General features: G+C 37.4%; 1 protein-coding gene across 1 annotated transcript in view; it reads right to left on the reverse strand.

Moving 5' to 3' along the window:
- ARID2 (AT-rich interaction domain 2) overlaps positions 1-10,970 on the reverse strand; it is a 66,502-nt gene extending 55,532 nt beyond the window's left edge. The window contains 1 exon segment of the mRNA XM_010172014.2: positions 10,804-10,970. Coding sequence (XP_010170316.2) covers positions 10,804-10,970 — 167 coding nt within the window.
- Positions 10,971-15,155: the final 4,185 nt, after the last annotated feature.

Genomic DNA, 15,155 nt, shown 5'->3' on the forward strand with positions numbered 1-15,155 from the left:
TATTAATAATGTTCCAATTTAGAAGGAAAATAATAGAAGGAATAGGTTAGCCAACTAAAGTATATATGCTGGAGTGCACCTTCCAAAGACTGCGGTGGCTGGGGGACGACAACACAAGCCCCTGAAAAAACTGCACTACCAGGAGCTCCAACAGATTCTGGATAATACGCTGCATATCTAAGAGCAGGAGAAGAAAACAGGTATTTTGACCTTCTCTAAGTTGAGAGGAACTCTGTGCTGTTACAGAAGGGTGGGGGGAGGTGGGAAGAAGTCCTAAAATAAAAGGCAAAAGTTTCATTCACAATGAAGACTTGTTAGCTGAAATAGTACCTGAATGCCAATTCAGGTCTCCTCCTACTTTATTCCTTTAACTTGCCTCTGACTTCTGAGATCCTGTGGCCAAATTCGGCAGAAGAACTGCACAGAAAAGTCTCCACACAGCAAAAGCAGTGGGCCCAGTTTACAAAGTCTTGACAGTTAAGCAACTAAATTCTGATCTACTATGCTGTAACTAACACCAAAATGTATTAACACCTGTTCTTTTGAAATTAAGATCCTTCACTTAACAGGCTTATTTTAATTTATTTCAGATTTAATTTAAGCCGAGTCCATTTGCGATCCACAGCTGCAGTCCACAGTTATTTTCCAGAATTAACTCTTCTACTGCATTCTCACTGCTTGCCAAAAATTATCCAAACCCAGCATCACCTCTTACTGCTTCAGCAGCTCTTTCATGAGATCCAATGGGCTTCACATCCAGGAATCTCTGAGCTGTATCTTTATTAATAGTATTAGTCCTCCAGTGCGTATCTGGGAATTAACTTTTCAACAAAGGCAGTTCCCAGATGTATTTATCTTACTAATATTATAGCCATTCTGTTGCCATTTAGGATGACAGGTCAAGTCTGTCAAGTATCACAGCAGTCTGAGGTTAGCTCTTCAAACAAAACCTCAGAATCCTCAAGATTTTTTGCTACCACCATAAAATGCCCGCAAATTATATCACAGAATCACAGAATGTCAGGGATTGGAAGGGACCTCGAAAGATCATCTAGTCCAATCCCCCTGCTGAAGCAGGAACCTAAACGAGATTACACAGAAATTCTAGAAAACTCCTAAAGTTTCTCTATTTTGAGAAACAGATCTACAGTACCGCCAGGGCTATCACCTGTGCTGGCCATCTAGCTTCAGGCAGCCACTGAAATCCCAAATGCCACCGCATCATGAAAGTCTCTACAACAGCTTTCAGTATTCCTGTAGCCACTGCAGAGCTGGTTGTGATACAAGTGAATGTCTCTACACTGTAAGATGCCTTGTGATGCAGTAATAATACTTTCAATGAAATACGGCTTCATACACAGCATTAGTTACACACAGCAAGTCTCGTAATACAGAGTCTGCACCGAACGAAAACTTGCGTTCAGTGAACACCAGGTCACCAAGTCGAGAGTCAAAGAAAATGCTAAAAGAAAAATAACTTGTAAACATGCACCCTCTCAAAAACATGCTAGGACTGGGTGGTGTTTTGGCAGCAACAGACATATTTACCTAATAAGTGTATTCAAAGAGAAAATATTTTTAATATATATAAAAATAAAAAAACACATTTATTTAAAAAATCATAACACTAAGTTATCATTCCTACACAGTGTGATAACTTATGTGTATGTTTTAAAGCTGGGGACTTGCATTAAAAATAGTGGGTCATATTTTGCCAAATATTAAAGCTAAACATCTAATAGTCACTCACAAGATTAGAAACAAGCAGAAGTACATTAAACATATTACTGGCTTTGACCACTGCAGATTAAAGCACCAAGTGTTTCAGAAGTATTTCTTGAGAGAAGCAACTACATACCTGAAAACATTTTAATGCAAATACATGCGTACACATTTAATGCATATTGTGTACAAAATTAGGTAACTTTCAGCATGGTGAATGCAAGTTGCTGTCAAATTGGCTGGAGACCTACTGGCTCTATAAAGCTATATAAGCAACATACAAATTTTAATTAACTATATGATGAAAACTATATACATTATAAACAGGTATAGATTCGTTTGCCCACTACTCATGTTTATTATTTAACTATTATAAAATTTAAGTTAGAGAAAGATTTTTGCTATTGTTTCCTTTTTTTTTTTTTTTTTCAGGTAACACAAAAGAGGGCAGAGAAAGAAACAACACTTTTTACAGCAAAAAAACATTCTGTCAGTGCATTGACTGAAGAGTTGTTCTCACTAAAGAGAAAATTTCTATAGCAATTCAGTCTTAGCTTTTTGCCCAAATTCAGGATGTGAAGTGGCCTTGTAGTACCTACAATTAAGGAGGTGATTCCTTGTTGTCTTTAGTTCACAGTTCCATTACAGAATACATAAATAGAGAATGCTGGCATTTGCACAACAAAACCAAGAACTGTTCCCCTGTGCACTCTCAAGGACTTCATTAATGTTTTTAGAAAAACTAGACTGTGGGGTTTTTTGTATGTGAGAAGTAAATTATTTAATTTTCTGCCTGCTAGCCATTACACAAAAGTTATTCACGTAGCAATAATCACCTGAAAAGAATTTATCCTACCAATAATTCTTTGAGTTTCTCTCAAACCATTATAAATAACACAGATACCTACAATATTACGGAAGGTAATAGTCACTCACATTTTCTTGGCTATGCAGAATAAATTTATCCTATAAACGTGTAATCTAGCAAAATATAACAATATGTGAATGGTCTCACATCACACACTTACGATTACACGCTTATTCAACACACTTTTCTAAACTGGAATCTGTCTCACCTGCAGAGCTGGGTACTTCTTTTCAACTGCAAATACTTATCTTGCATGTTTCTCAAATTTAGTAATATTAGACACTTTTCAGATTGCAGTGAGGAGACAAAAATACTCTCAGGACTTAAAACACTAAAAAAATTAAATACCTCATATTTGCTTATTTCATTATAACTATGTCAACAGAAATGTTGCTTATGCATATTAGTTAGACAGTCTTAAAGGAAAACATATAAGCAGTTTCTGGAATGAGTCTTCAAAGTCCACATTCTACACAGTCAAATTACTATTTTAATTATTGGGAAATGGTCCTTTCTCCCTGGCCTATTAATAATCCACTCTCTGCTACATTCTGGCACTACTTTGACAAGAAGGGCTGATAAGGTTCCCATAGGAAGCCAGGCAATTAGAGGGACACTATACAAGAGAACAGTCACTGTAGATTCAAATCTCATGAGAACAGCAGTCTAGAATTACTAGTGTTCTAGATTTCAGCAATTGCTCCAGCCACCATGGTAAACATTTCCGCAATACATATTCCAGCCTTGTTCAGCAGTTACTAAATAAAAGCATAAAACAGAAAATAAAAACCAGAATTTACTAATTTCTAATGCTTTTTTTAGGCAGTTCCTTAAATTTACTGAATCTGCAAGTCTTTATTAAACATACATTACTACACCATTTTTTCACCTTATGGAACTACCGGTAATCTAGGTGTTCCTGCTCTGGCAGGTGGATTGGACTAGATGATCTTTCGAAGTCCCTTCCAATCCCTGAAATTCTGTGATTCTGTGTAATTTCATCATGAGATTCTGCACAGAATCAGCAATTTTAACAGTTGCACTTTTCTGCCTTCATCTTATGAATCAGTCTTTTCCTGCAATTAAACCTATTTACAGTTTCTCTGCTAATCTCTATTGCATGCTTTGACCACATAATCAAAGCAAATCTAATAGTTCATATGTCCCTATTTATGTGGTAAATCAAACAAAACCAGGAAATTTAATTAATTCTTGAACACTTTACCAGATGGATCAAATATTCATGAAAAAAGTGAGAATGGTATTAAGAAGTCTGATGAAGAGGATGCTGCTGGCATTCTGCACAATAGGAACAAAAATTCTTTAAGTTCTACATGGACAGGGAAAAGTTGTCTTGGGATCGAGTCCCTTCTTTATCTCGAGATCTTACCAGAAATTAGTTTGTGAGAAAGGATGCAATCTGGCCTTCATAAAAACAAATATTCAACCTAAAAATATCTGTATGCTTTAAATAATCACAAACGTATCCAGACTGAAACTGAAATAATAATGACTAATTTCACACCTTTTGATCACATTGATATGCAGTTAGAGGGCTTAAAGTATCCCAGCGTATACTGAGAGTGCAGCTAAGTACAAATTTAGAGATGATGATAAAGAGGTACCATATTGATTTAGCTGTCTAAAGTTGTAAAGGTTACACATCTATCCTAGTAAAACCAACAGTGCTGTGAGCATTCTCATGCATGGAAATTAACTGCCTGTACTACTCAATTGTTAGAAAAGGGCCTGAAACAATTTCTGTCCAGGCCAGTTAGCATTCTTTCAAGCAATTTAAAGGCACTGGTTAGAAGCTACCCTCGGTCAGGGGACCATTCCCAGAGGTAAATTCGGATATAGGTACCCTGTTTTGGGGCTAAGAGTATGGACAAGAGCCATTTTGTGACAATTAGCCTCAGGCACACTTAATTCACCAATACAGATACAGCCAGAGAAACACTGAATGCTACACAGATGGCCTCTGGCTTAACACTAATCCTGATACAGCATGGGGAAAGCTGAACAACAGATGAAGTGTCACTCCTTCAGAGAAGATTTTTAAATTACCAGCAGCATAATAATCATGAAGAGTTTATAAGCATTTTCTTTTTGCCTTGTGTAACTGTAATGTAAAGCCATTAGAACATACACAAAGACAAAAGAGAGAGAACAAATGGGCATGATGAATATGGATAAAGTCCAAAGATCAGATTACCTGTTGCAAAATACCCATCTCGGGCATGCTTTAAAGGCAGAAGGAAGAGAACTTTGGCTATTAGAATGGAAAAAAAGAAAAAGAAAAAAAGAAAACAACAACCCTCCCTTATCTAACAAATTACTCAATGAGAATGCTGTTGTGAAATATGTAGTAATACCACTCAAACTCTAAGTTTATTTAAAACTGAGTAGACAGACATGACGAAGTGTTAAGCATACTGGAAGAGAAATTGTATTCTTTCATAGGGAGGCTAAAAAAGTAGAAAACAGCATTAATAGTATTCAGATATTAAGTATTAGACAAGGTTTGGAGGATATTGAGTCCCTGCTGGTGGTCTGGGGTTTAGAGGAGATAAAACCTGATTCTCCACTGTGGATTGACCAGCCTTTTCAAATCCTGCGTAAACCCATTTTGTTTTGCTATATTGTATTGCTATTATTTTGAATGGAAATAATTTGCAGGAAGAGAAGTGCTCTGCAATTAACATATTGTGTACCTTTTTAAGAGGCTGAGAATAGCTACTTCTAAGACTGAAAAAAAAGTTAATTATAGAAAGCAACAAATTATTATATATTAACAAATATATAAGAAAGTAAACATTTTTCTAGTTAGTAATCTAAATGTTATCCTTTTTTTATCCCTCAGAACCGCCTTCTACACTGTACATAACTTCTGAATAGTACTAGATGCTACCATCTGGTTGGACGGGGCTTTAAGTAACTTCACCTAGTGAAAGATGTCCCTGCCCATGGCAGGGAGGTGGGCTAGATGAGCTCTAAACTCAAACTGTATTATTCCATCATAGAATGACTGGATTTGTTACTTACACTTCCTTCACCCTTCCACTTGACTATTACAGTGCACAATATCTCATCAAGACAACCAGGTTTCTGGAAAACCTAGCTATAGGTTCACAGAACATTCACAACAGTGTACTTCACAGCAGACACTTTACACAAGTTTCCAGCTAACACCAGCATATAGGGCTGGTCCTTTAAGTACTCCGAATTCTGAAACCAGGCTACCTTGGTGTCACCTAAGCTCTGGACATGTTTGAAGATTCTTCTTCGGGACAGTGAAATCTTCTACCAAGAAGCAGAGCTCATTTCTACAAAAGAGCAAGCTTCCACAGAAATAAATTTCAAACAAGAAATTTAAACCAAATCTTCAGTATTTTCTACTCACATATGACATCACGCTTTGCAACAGCTGGGGAAAACAGTAAATCCTTAGGTAGCATAAAAAGCATTAATCCAGCAAAAATATCAACCCTTTGGAAAGATCACAATAGAAGGAACAAACCACATACAACACTCTCCTTTAAGAATGACCTTAAGGTGATCAGACCTTACTGTGATGATGGCACTACTACTACTAGAATGTAACCTGAATAAAAATGGAAGTCCTTTGGGAATCTTTTTGAGAAAAACTTACTAAGAAGTGTCTTCAGGATTCAACCTTTTAAAATCTTTGACTGCCATGTATGAGAAGCTTTAAACTTATCCAGCAACAAAATAAATTAGGAGGACAAAAAATGCTTTTCTTCCTGTTGCCTTTATACTCCTAAGAATCTCTTGAGCATTGGGTTCTCTCTTTACATATTCTTTTCTATTAAGCAACAATCAATTCCCCTTAATCAATGTATTTTTTATTCCTTTTTCTCTCTTAAAAAAAGAGCTTCTTTAGAAGAGCCTAAAGCAGTGGATATTTCAAGCAGCTGCAGTGTGACACTGCCACTATTCTTGTCATTTTCAGAATGATACAAACACCTGCAGCAAAATCAGATCAGGTCTTCCTCATTTCTAGCTCCTGAAATTAAAAAAAGTTACTGGTCAGAAAACTTTCTAGTTCTGCTTGTCTGAAGACTCAGTAATATAGAGTAGAGTTACATTTTTAAGTCCTTTAATGAAAATCAAATTCTGAAGAAACCGATTTCCTTTTGTTTCCCCTGTTCCAAGGGTTAACAACAGTGTCTGTGAGTATTAAGAACAGAACGCTTCAAAGTGAAAATGCACAGGAATTGTGAATAAATCAATACAGGTATTTTAGCTGTTCATTTAAATAAAAATTGCTTCAAGAAGCACCCAAAAGAATGGCCCTTTTTATAGTGATTTATTGTCATAATACAATTCTCTGCTTTTATTTCAATTATGTTAAGGAAGAAAAAAACCCATGTAATTTATATTTTAAATATCTAAAATATCTATCACATGCTGAGGTGCATTCAGATATTTTATAAATTAAGAAACAGCACAATATAGTAACTCAAATGTTCTCAACATCTTTGACGACAAAATTTCTAGTGGAAGTAAGGACTGAACACATCAATTGTCTATTAACAACAGGTTTCCTTTTCTTTGGCATCTTCTGCAAGCTCCAAAGAAGAAAACCAGGAATTAAACACCATCACAATCAATCTCAGATAACAGCAGTTTCTCAACTCTGTATTTGTACTGTTTTATGATAAAATAATACTACAATTATTTCAATATACTAGTATTCTTTGCTTATTTTCAAGTACACAATCATCTTTTTAAGGGATAGTGGAAGTGGCAAGGAAAAGAGCACAATATAAAAATTACTAAGCTCTAAAATTGCAGTTTTGAAACTTAGGCTAGTTATCTATTTGGTATTAGATGAGGTGTACTTGAAACTGAAAAATGTTCTTGAATAAACCACTTTACAGTATTTTTGGTTTTAGAAACATCAATAAAAACACAATAAAAGTACTCCCTGTAACTAAAACAGAATCAGAAAGATGCAGCCCTCAAAATAAAACCAGCTCTGCATAACATGTAAATACAATGAACAACGGCACAAATACATTCATGAAAGTTGTGGGTCATCTCTTCAGTAAACTGGTGTTAGCCTACCCCCTTCATTAAACTAGGTCAATCAGTATCATTATTTAAGAGTAGAAAAAAATACTTAAAAATCATGCATGGTCTCTCTGTCATAAGGGTCACATTACTTAAAACGTTCGTAGTTTACATTCTACTATGGTAGCATTAGTTGTCCTGTTGTGCTTGATTTCTATGGCAGCAGCCATACCAACACACTTCCCTTTAGCTGGGGGAAGGGAAAAAAAAGTAATCTATCCTATTTTACAAGGTGCATTGTTTAAGAAACAGGATACAAATAAACCAATCCACTAAGAAAGAGTAGGGAAATTTAATTTCTGTTTCCTAGGTTGTTTCCTTTTTAAAAAATTTATTAATATTAATATTAATACAAGAAGCAGAATTTCCCTAAATAACATTTTCAAGTTTAATCTACGTGGCATCAGGATACAGCAAGCATTTTTTAAATACAAGTACACTGTTCATCAGTAATGTGCTTGCAAACACAGGGGTCTTCACCACTACCTGAAACACTTTCATCAGTAAATTCAGAAGATGGCACAGAAGGAATCTTTTCTAAACTCAGCCTGCAAATTTAATAGTAAAATAAATTAATGTAAAACCAAGAGATCCTACTTAACAACCTCAACATTATTTTATCCAACTACATTTAAATCAGGTTTTTAAACTATATTTTTCTAAAAAGAAATCTACCTAAAGCTTAGTTACAAGTTATATTTGTCTTTATTAAAGGTTAAGCTTACTATTTCTTGTTCAAAAGGTACAGATAATAGCAGAAGGCATCAATGAAGTGCATCAAGAAGTTTAGTTCATGAAGAATTACTGATTTTTTAATTATATTGAGAACTTAAGAAAAAACAGCTAGTTTGTGAGTTCATTTACAGAACCACAGAACTCCCTCGATTGGAAAAGACCTGTAAGATCATGAAGTCAAATCATTAACCTAACATTGACAAGTCCCCTAAACCATGACTAAACCATATCCCTAAGCACTATGCCTACACAATTCTTAAATACCTCCAGGGATGGGGACTCCAGCACTGCCCTGGGCAACCCATTCCAATGCCTGAGAACCCTTTCAGGAAAGAAATTCTTCCTCACATCCAATCTAAACTTCCCTTGGCACTACTTGAGGCCATTTCCTCTTGTCCTAAAACTTGCAACTTGGGAGAACAGACTGACACCCACCTCGCTACACCCTCCTTTCAGGCAGCTGTAGAGAGTGATAAGGTCTCCCCTCAGCCTCCTTTTCTCCTGACTAAACAACCCAAATTCCCTCAGCCTCTCATAAGACGTGCTCCAGACCCTTCACCAGCTTCATTGCCCTTCTTTGGACACACTCCAGCACCTCCATGTCCTTCTTGTAGTGAGGGGCCCAAAACTGAACCCAGTACTCGAGGTGGAGCCTCACCAGTGCCCAGTACAGGAGGATGACCACTTCCCTGGTCCTGCTGGCCACACTATTTCTGATACAGGCCAGGATGCTGTTGGCCTTCTTGGTCACCCGGGCACACTGCTGACTCATGTTCAGCCAACTACCAATCAACATCCCCAGGTCCCTCTCTGCCAAGCAGCTCTCCAGCCACTCCTTCCCAAGCCTGTCCCACTGCCCAGGATTGTTGTGGCCAAAGTGCAGAACCCGGCATTTGGTCTCATTGAAACTCATGTAATTGGTGCTAGCCCATCAATTTAGTCTGTCCAGATCCCTCTGCAGAGCCTCCCTACCCTCAAGCAGATCAACACTCCCACCCAGCTTGGTGTCGTCTGCAAACTTACTGAGGGTGCACTCGATCTCCTTGTCCAGATCATTGATAAAGATGTTAAACAGGACTGGCCCAGTACTGAGCCCTGGGGGAAAAGTGTATTTAAAGTTCTTAAATCAGAGTATAAAATGTTCTAAGAGCAACACTATCCACCTGGAATATAACTAAAATTTTAACATTTTACTTTTTGCCCAGGCATTTTTCCACTTTCTCTTTAAATAATTTTGGCTTTATCTTTCCTACCTGTTGGTATGAAGAATATTTACTTTATTCAAAACATGTACAGAGTAGGAATTTAAAAGGAAATTAAAACTTGGTTTCCTTGTTATAATTATGGAAAAAAAAAAAAAAAAAAAAGGGTAGGTGAATTAAAGATGTACCAGCCCTAAGATATATAGTCACATTTTCAGATCTTCAGAGGTTTGTAAGGACCCAAACAAGTAGATGGTTGCCACAAAGTTTTCACAAGCACATAAACACTTAAGCACCCGCTTCCCACTGATTTCAATGCAAGTCCATCACCCAACTCCCCAAATCTACTCAGGTCCTAGTGGAAGATGTTACTTAGCATCTCTTTGTATCATTAAATGCCTTTGAAAATGCAAGGAACAATTCATAACTTGCCAACTACACTTCAAACTTCCCTAACATAATAAATCAATTTTCAAGCCAGAACATGCCTAGATAAAACTCACTTTTTAATGTATCAGTACATTTGAAGTACTTTTTCCTTAATAAAAGTACCAGAAATTCCAATTTTCATCCAAATACCTTTTGACTGAAAACCTCAATAAAAGTTAGTAGATTTTCTAGTAAATCAGAAATGTCTTTCAATATTTTCTATCATAAAACATTAAATATCTTTAAAAAAAAATGGAGGGGATGTGGTTATTGTACTACCTAGCTGCTCAAACAACTGTGCTTACAGACCATAAACTCCCCACCTGAAAAAGAAATACCATGTTCAGGCTCACCATCAGTACAGAAACTATTGTAGCAACTTCAGAAGCTGCCACTCTACTGGAAATTAGTGTACCAAAATCTCTGCCAAATAAATCCAATACTGCTTCAGGCAAAATTAGTCAGTTTAGGTCAAACACTCATTTAAACTATCTTGGTTTATTTTGCCTGCAGAAGAGCAGGAAATTATCCCAATAAACTACTCATCCACCTCTGCTACAACAATTTTGAGTCTCCCAAAAGTCAGCAGCAAACAGCTGAGAACACTGAAGTTTTAAATTGTTAATTACCGTTTTATGAAGTTATCTAACACTAACAGTTGAAATAAACTGGCTGATACTGTACTCTCATCAACCAACAAGGTATTTACAAAAGATTCCTCAGGCTAGCAGGCAGTAGAGGTAGCAGTACCTTCCAGCTGGTGAGGGGTAATCATCAGCCAGGACAGACTCAACTGCTGATGTCAGATTCGGAAGAAGTCTGTCTGTGTCCTCAGAGTAAAGGCCATCTTGGGATTCCAAACTACTAGTGCAAACAGTTGTAGTTACACTTTCAGAGACAGTTGGTTTAACAGACATTTTTCTTGACTTGTCTCAAATCCACGTCTTACACAAGTTGTGCTGCACTAACCCTGACCTATATGAACACGGGCTAGAGCCCACATCTAGTTTTAACACCACTTGTGCAAGCTGCCCTCTGTCTTCACCACCAAAGAAATATGCAATTGAGTTTGTTTGGCAGTTTTTTGGGGTGGGTTTTTGTTTGTTTGTTTTAAGTGGACTAGAGGCTCTAATTCATGCCCCAAATGATCTGAACATTTATTTCGGGTAGCTTCCTTTGGGAAACGATATGGAAAGTATTATTAAATGTTTTTAGAAGTTTTAAGCTCCTGGGAGCCTGGGCATACCAGATGAATTACAACGAACTTATGCAAGATAGACAAGCAACTAGCTACATTTCTAAGCAGCAAGTTTTTATAACACATGGATGACTGAAAAACAACATGCTGTGGCCATTATAGAGAAGAGATTGTTTTTAAAAAGGAAATAAAGGACCTTTAGAACTGCAGGTATCAACTTACAGCTTATCAAAATAATCTCACATTTAAGTATTTTGTCATGCTATAGTAAGACACAAAAAGAACTTTAAAAGAGGAAAAAAATTAGAAGAAAAGGATTTAAGACTGTAAAAAAAACAGTTATATACTGTGGGAGGACACTGATTTAGGAGATGAAGACTGAAGAGCTCTATGCTCTTTCTCTTAAACACACCAGGCTTAGAACAAGGGGGAAAGAATATAAAGAAAACAAATGAAAATTACATTTCCTAAAGTCAGAAAACACAAAAAATTATAGTAAATCACATCCAACGTAAGGATAAAGCACACGTTAGCCAAAGAGCAGAGGACCAGGAAGGCCTCAGCCGGAAGGCCGCTGCCAGTGCGCAGAGCGGCAGCGAGGCCGCGCTGACTGCCAAGCCCAGTGCGGCAGTTTGGCCGCGATACGCGCGCAGCAGCTGACCTCGCCGGAAAGCACAAGAGAACTTTTTGCACAAACAAAACACAAGAGGGAAGATTATACATCATAACAGATAACGGAGAGGAGGCTGGGGAAAAAGCCTGCTAATTTCCCTCCCAGCTGCTTAAAGATACTGTGATAATGGCGTAATAAAATAGTCAGGTAGAGCTGAGCACCCCATTCCCCAGCCCTGCTAATGACTGCTCTCTAAATATTAAGAACTAGTTCCATTCCACTATGAACACTGATGAGAAGGAAAAGAAAAAATAAAGAATAAAATGGCAGTAACATTAAAACCCTGCTTTGCCATGGGCCAGCTGACTTTGCATAAGCTACTTTGCTTTTAAGTGACATCTGTAAAAAGGGGACAGTGACATAAAGCACTTTACGATGTGTCTAAGTTCTGAAAGAGCCAGGTACCGTACAACGGGAGCCGCTTACTGAACATAAATCTACATGATAAAAATGTCTCATCAAATGAACCTTCAAATCTTTTCAAGTTTGGAAAACTACAAAACAGACTGATGACAAAAACTGAAGTTAACAGTGGTTCCAAGTATCTTCTATCAATCTTGTACCCTTCTAGACTACCAAATTCAGTAATATCAAATGTGTATATATAGCTTAATAAGTAATTTTTCAGCCACAGTATCCTTGTAAGCAGGTGCTCATCCTTCCCAGCATTTCTGCCCAGTCCTGCAATCTCCCAGCACAGCCTTCTGCCACGTGGCGTTGTAAGAATTTAGGGACTACACAGTGAATGTGCTCAAGCTAAGAAATTTCTGAGTTGTTTAAAATAATTACTAAGGAGCAACAGAACATCTGCCACTATATTCTTTCTGTACTTTCTCCTGCCCCAGAACAGGCAGGAGGGAGGGCCAAAGGATTTCTGGAAATGTTTCTTCAGCCCACTGTCTATGATTTCAAGCTTGTATTATCCTTGAGATGTTTTTTAAGTAAAATAACTAAAAAGTTTAAAGTGAAAACATGATGAAAATGCATAGTTTAATTTCAGGTTTACAATTGCAGACTGAAACCTGGAAGTAATTAAAGCGAACTTCAGTAATTTCATGATGCAACAAAACCCCTCTGTTATAGCAGTGATTACATCATCCCCACAGTGTTGCTGCCTATAGCATGAAAGCACTGGAGTCCAAAGCAGTATATAAAGAAGCCTAAAACTTCAGTTGTTTTATTTTTAGCCATGTATACATCAAAATGACATAATATTATGAAATACTGATATCCATTAAAAAAGAGAAGTTAACATTACAAAGGCAGGTTTCAGTTGCTATTTTAGAAAAACATCAATGAAATGGCCTTAATTCTGCAAGGGCATAAAACATCCTGTGCACAAAGAATAAATGTATGCAAAATATGATATAGTATTATAATATACAGTTAAATGCAATTACAAGAGAGTTTCAAATTTGTTTGACCTCACAGTGGGCTAGGATAAAAAAAAAAAAAAGCCTGTGACTAATAGCCTGTGGCTAATCTAGTAACAAGGGACTATGGCTAGCTAATTAGCCTTTTCAAGAACAAAAATATTAGCAACAACTTACATTTGGTAAAGTTTTAATTACAAGCATGCCATAGAATACAGCCCCTGTCATGAAGTTAAATTGAAGACATAATTTCAGAATCATCCACATTTCTCCAAAGTGTCAAACGTCTATTTACTACCAGATAAGTATCCCTAAAAATTACTGAAAAAATAGGAAGATACATCTGCACCATACCTGCAACTTTCCTGCCTTAGAAATTCAACACTTTCAGACCTGTCTACACTACAACTAGATGGCCCTTTCTTAATTAGGCTTGTAAACTGCGATGTTTAGCAGGCATCAAATTGTGCTACAATGTTAGGCACCCTGTACTTTTAACACAGACAAGTAGGTTTGTCAGACACTGTACTGAGTTTTAGCCTTACACTAAGCAAACTAACCTAAGGTGCTGACAGACATTCACCAGCAGATAAAAATCAGATAATTGAAGCTGTCACCACCCAGCCGCCTGCCCCTCCCTTTTGATAAGTGTGGCTGTTCCTAAATGAAGGCATCTGATGCACTCACTCCTGAATCAGCTCATGGATCACTGTTGGTCTCAGCCCAGAGTATTCAAGGAAGCAGAAACAGTTTTACCTGGAAATAGTTAGGTGGCTCAAGAGCTTATTCATATGCACATCTGACATCACCACTTGGAGAGTGGGGCAAATGTAACATAATAGCTTCAGAACAGCAGCAGCTTCAGCCAGCTGATTCCAGTCTATTACTGCATGTCTGCCTGAAACAATCGCCTCCAAAATCTGCTCAGAAAAGGCCTTACTAGTACTCATTCAAATAGTGTGCAAGTGACACAGTTTGTGTTTATGCAGATTACAGGCGTTACACCACCCATCTGAATTGTGATGTGGACTACTTAATTAGTATAACTTTTAAAATAACTGAGCAAGGATAAAACTTATGCAAGAAATACCAACTGCAGAGGGAGTGCAGCCAGCTCGCCTCCTCCAGCTCCTTCACCTACAATTTCTACTCCAGTTTCACCCTATGAAGTCAGGAAATAACAGACAGAGCAGTAGTTTCTTGCAAATTTCCGTCCTTGAGCCAGAGGTTTTTCCAAACAGGAGGTGCCGCTGCCCTGGAGGGATGTCTGTACTCCTGCAGCAGAGTCACCACCTCCATCCACTCAGTAATTAAACTACAGAGATGTAGAGGCAGAGCATGAGCTAATTCAGCACACACCTCCAGTATCAACAGATTCTTGCGGGAGGCAGGGTGGGAATTTGGGTTTTCCACCTTAGAGCGTCTGCAAAACCTACACAAAGGGTTGCATCAGCAACCTACAGAGAAATTCACCCTGGACTATGGCATTGGCAAGAGAGGGAGGAGCAGGAACATGAGCCAACCAGCTTATAAAAGCACGATTAGAATCCAATCTAGACTTACAACTTTGTCAAATAACTTCAGTGTGACATATGTTTACACTGGCTTTTGTTATTACTGGGGGGTGGTGAGTTGGTTTTGATTTTAACTATTTTGGTTTTCATTTCCACAGCCACAATAATAGATCTTCTGAATGGATGTTATTTAAAAAAAAAAAAATCATTTATAACCATGTATTTATTCCCATTGACCCACACTTCATGGGGCCTTAGAATGCCCATAACACTTTAACTGCTTTATTACAATACAACGAACACCCACACAACTGAAAGATAATAGGAATTAAAATATTACCTGA

The sequence above is a fragment of the Antrostomus carolinensis genome, unplaced genomic scaffold, assembly GCF_000700745.2.
Source record: "Antrostomus carolinensis isolate BGI_N321 unplaced genomic scaffold, ASM70074v2 scaffold3107, whole genome shotgun sequence".
NCBI classification, from domain to species: domain Eukaryota; kingdom Metazoa; phylum Chordata; class Aves; order Caprimulgiformes; family Caprimulgidae; genus Antrostomus; species Antrostomus carolinensis.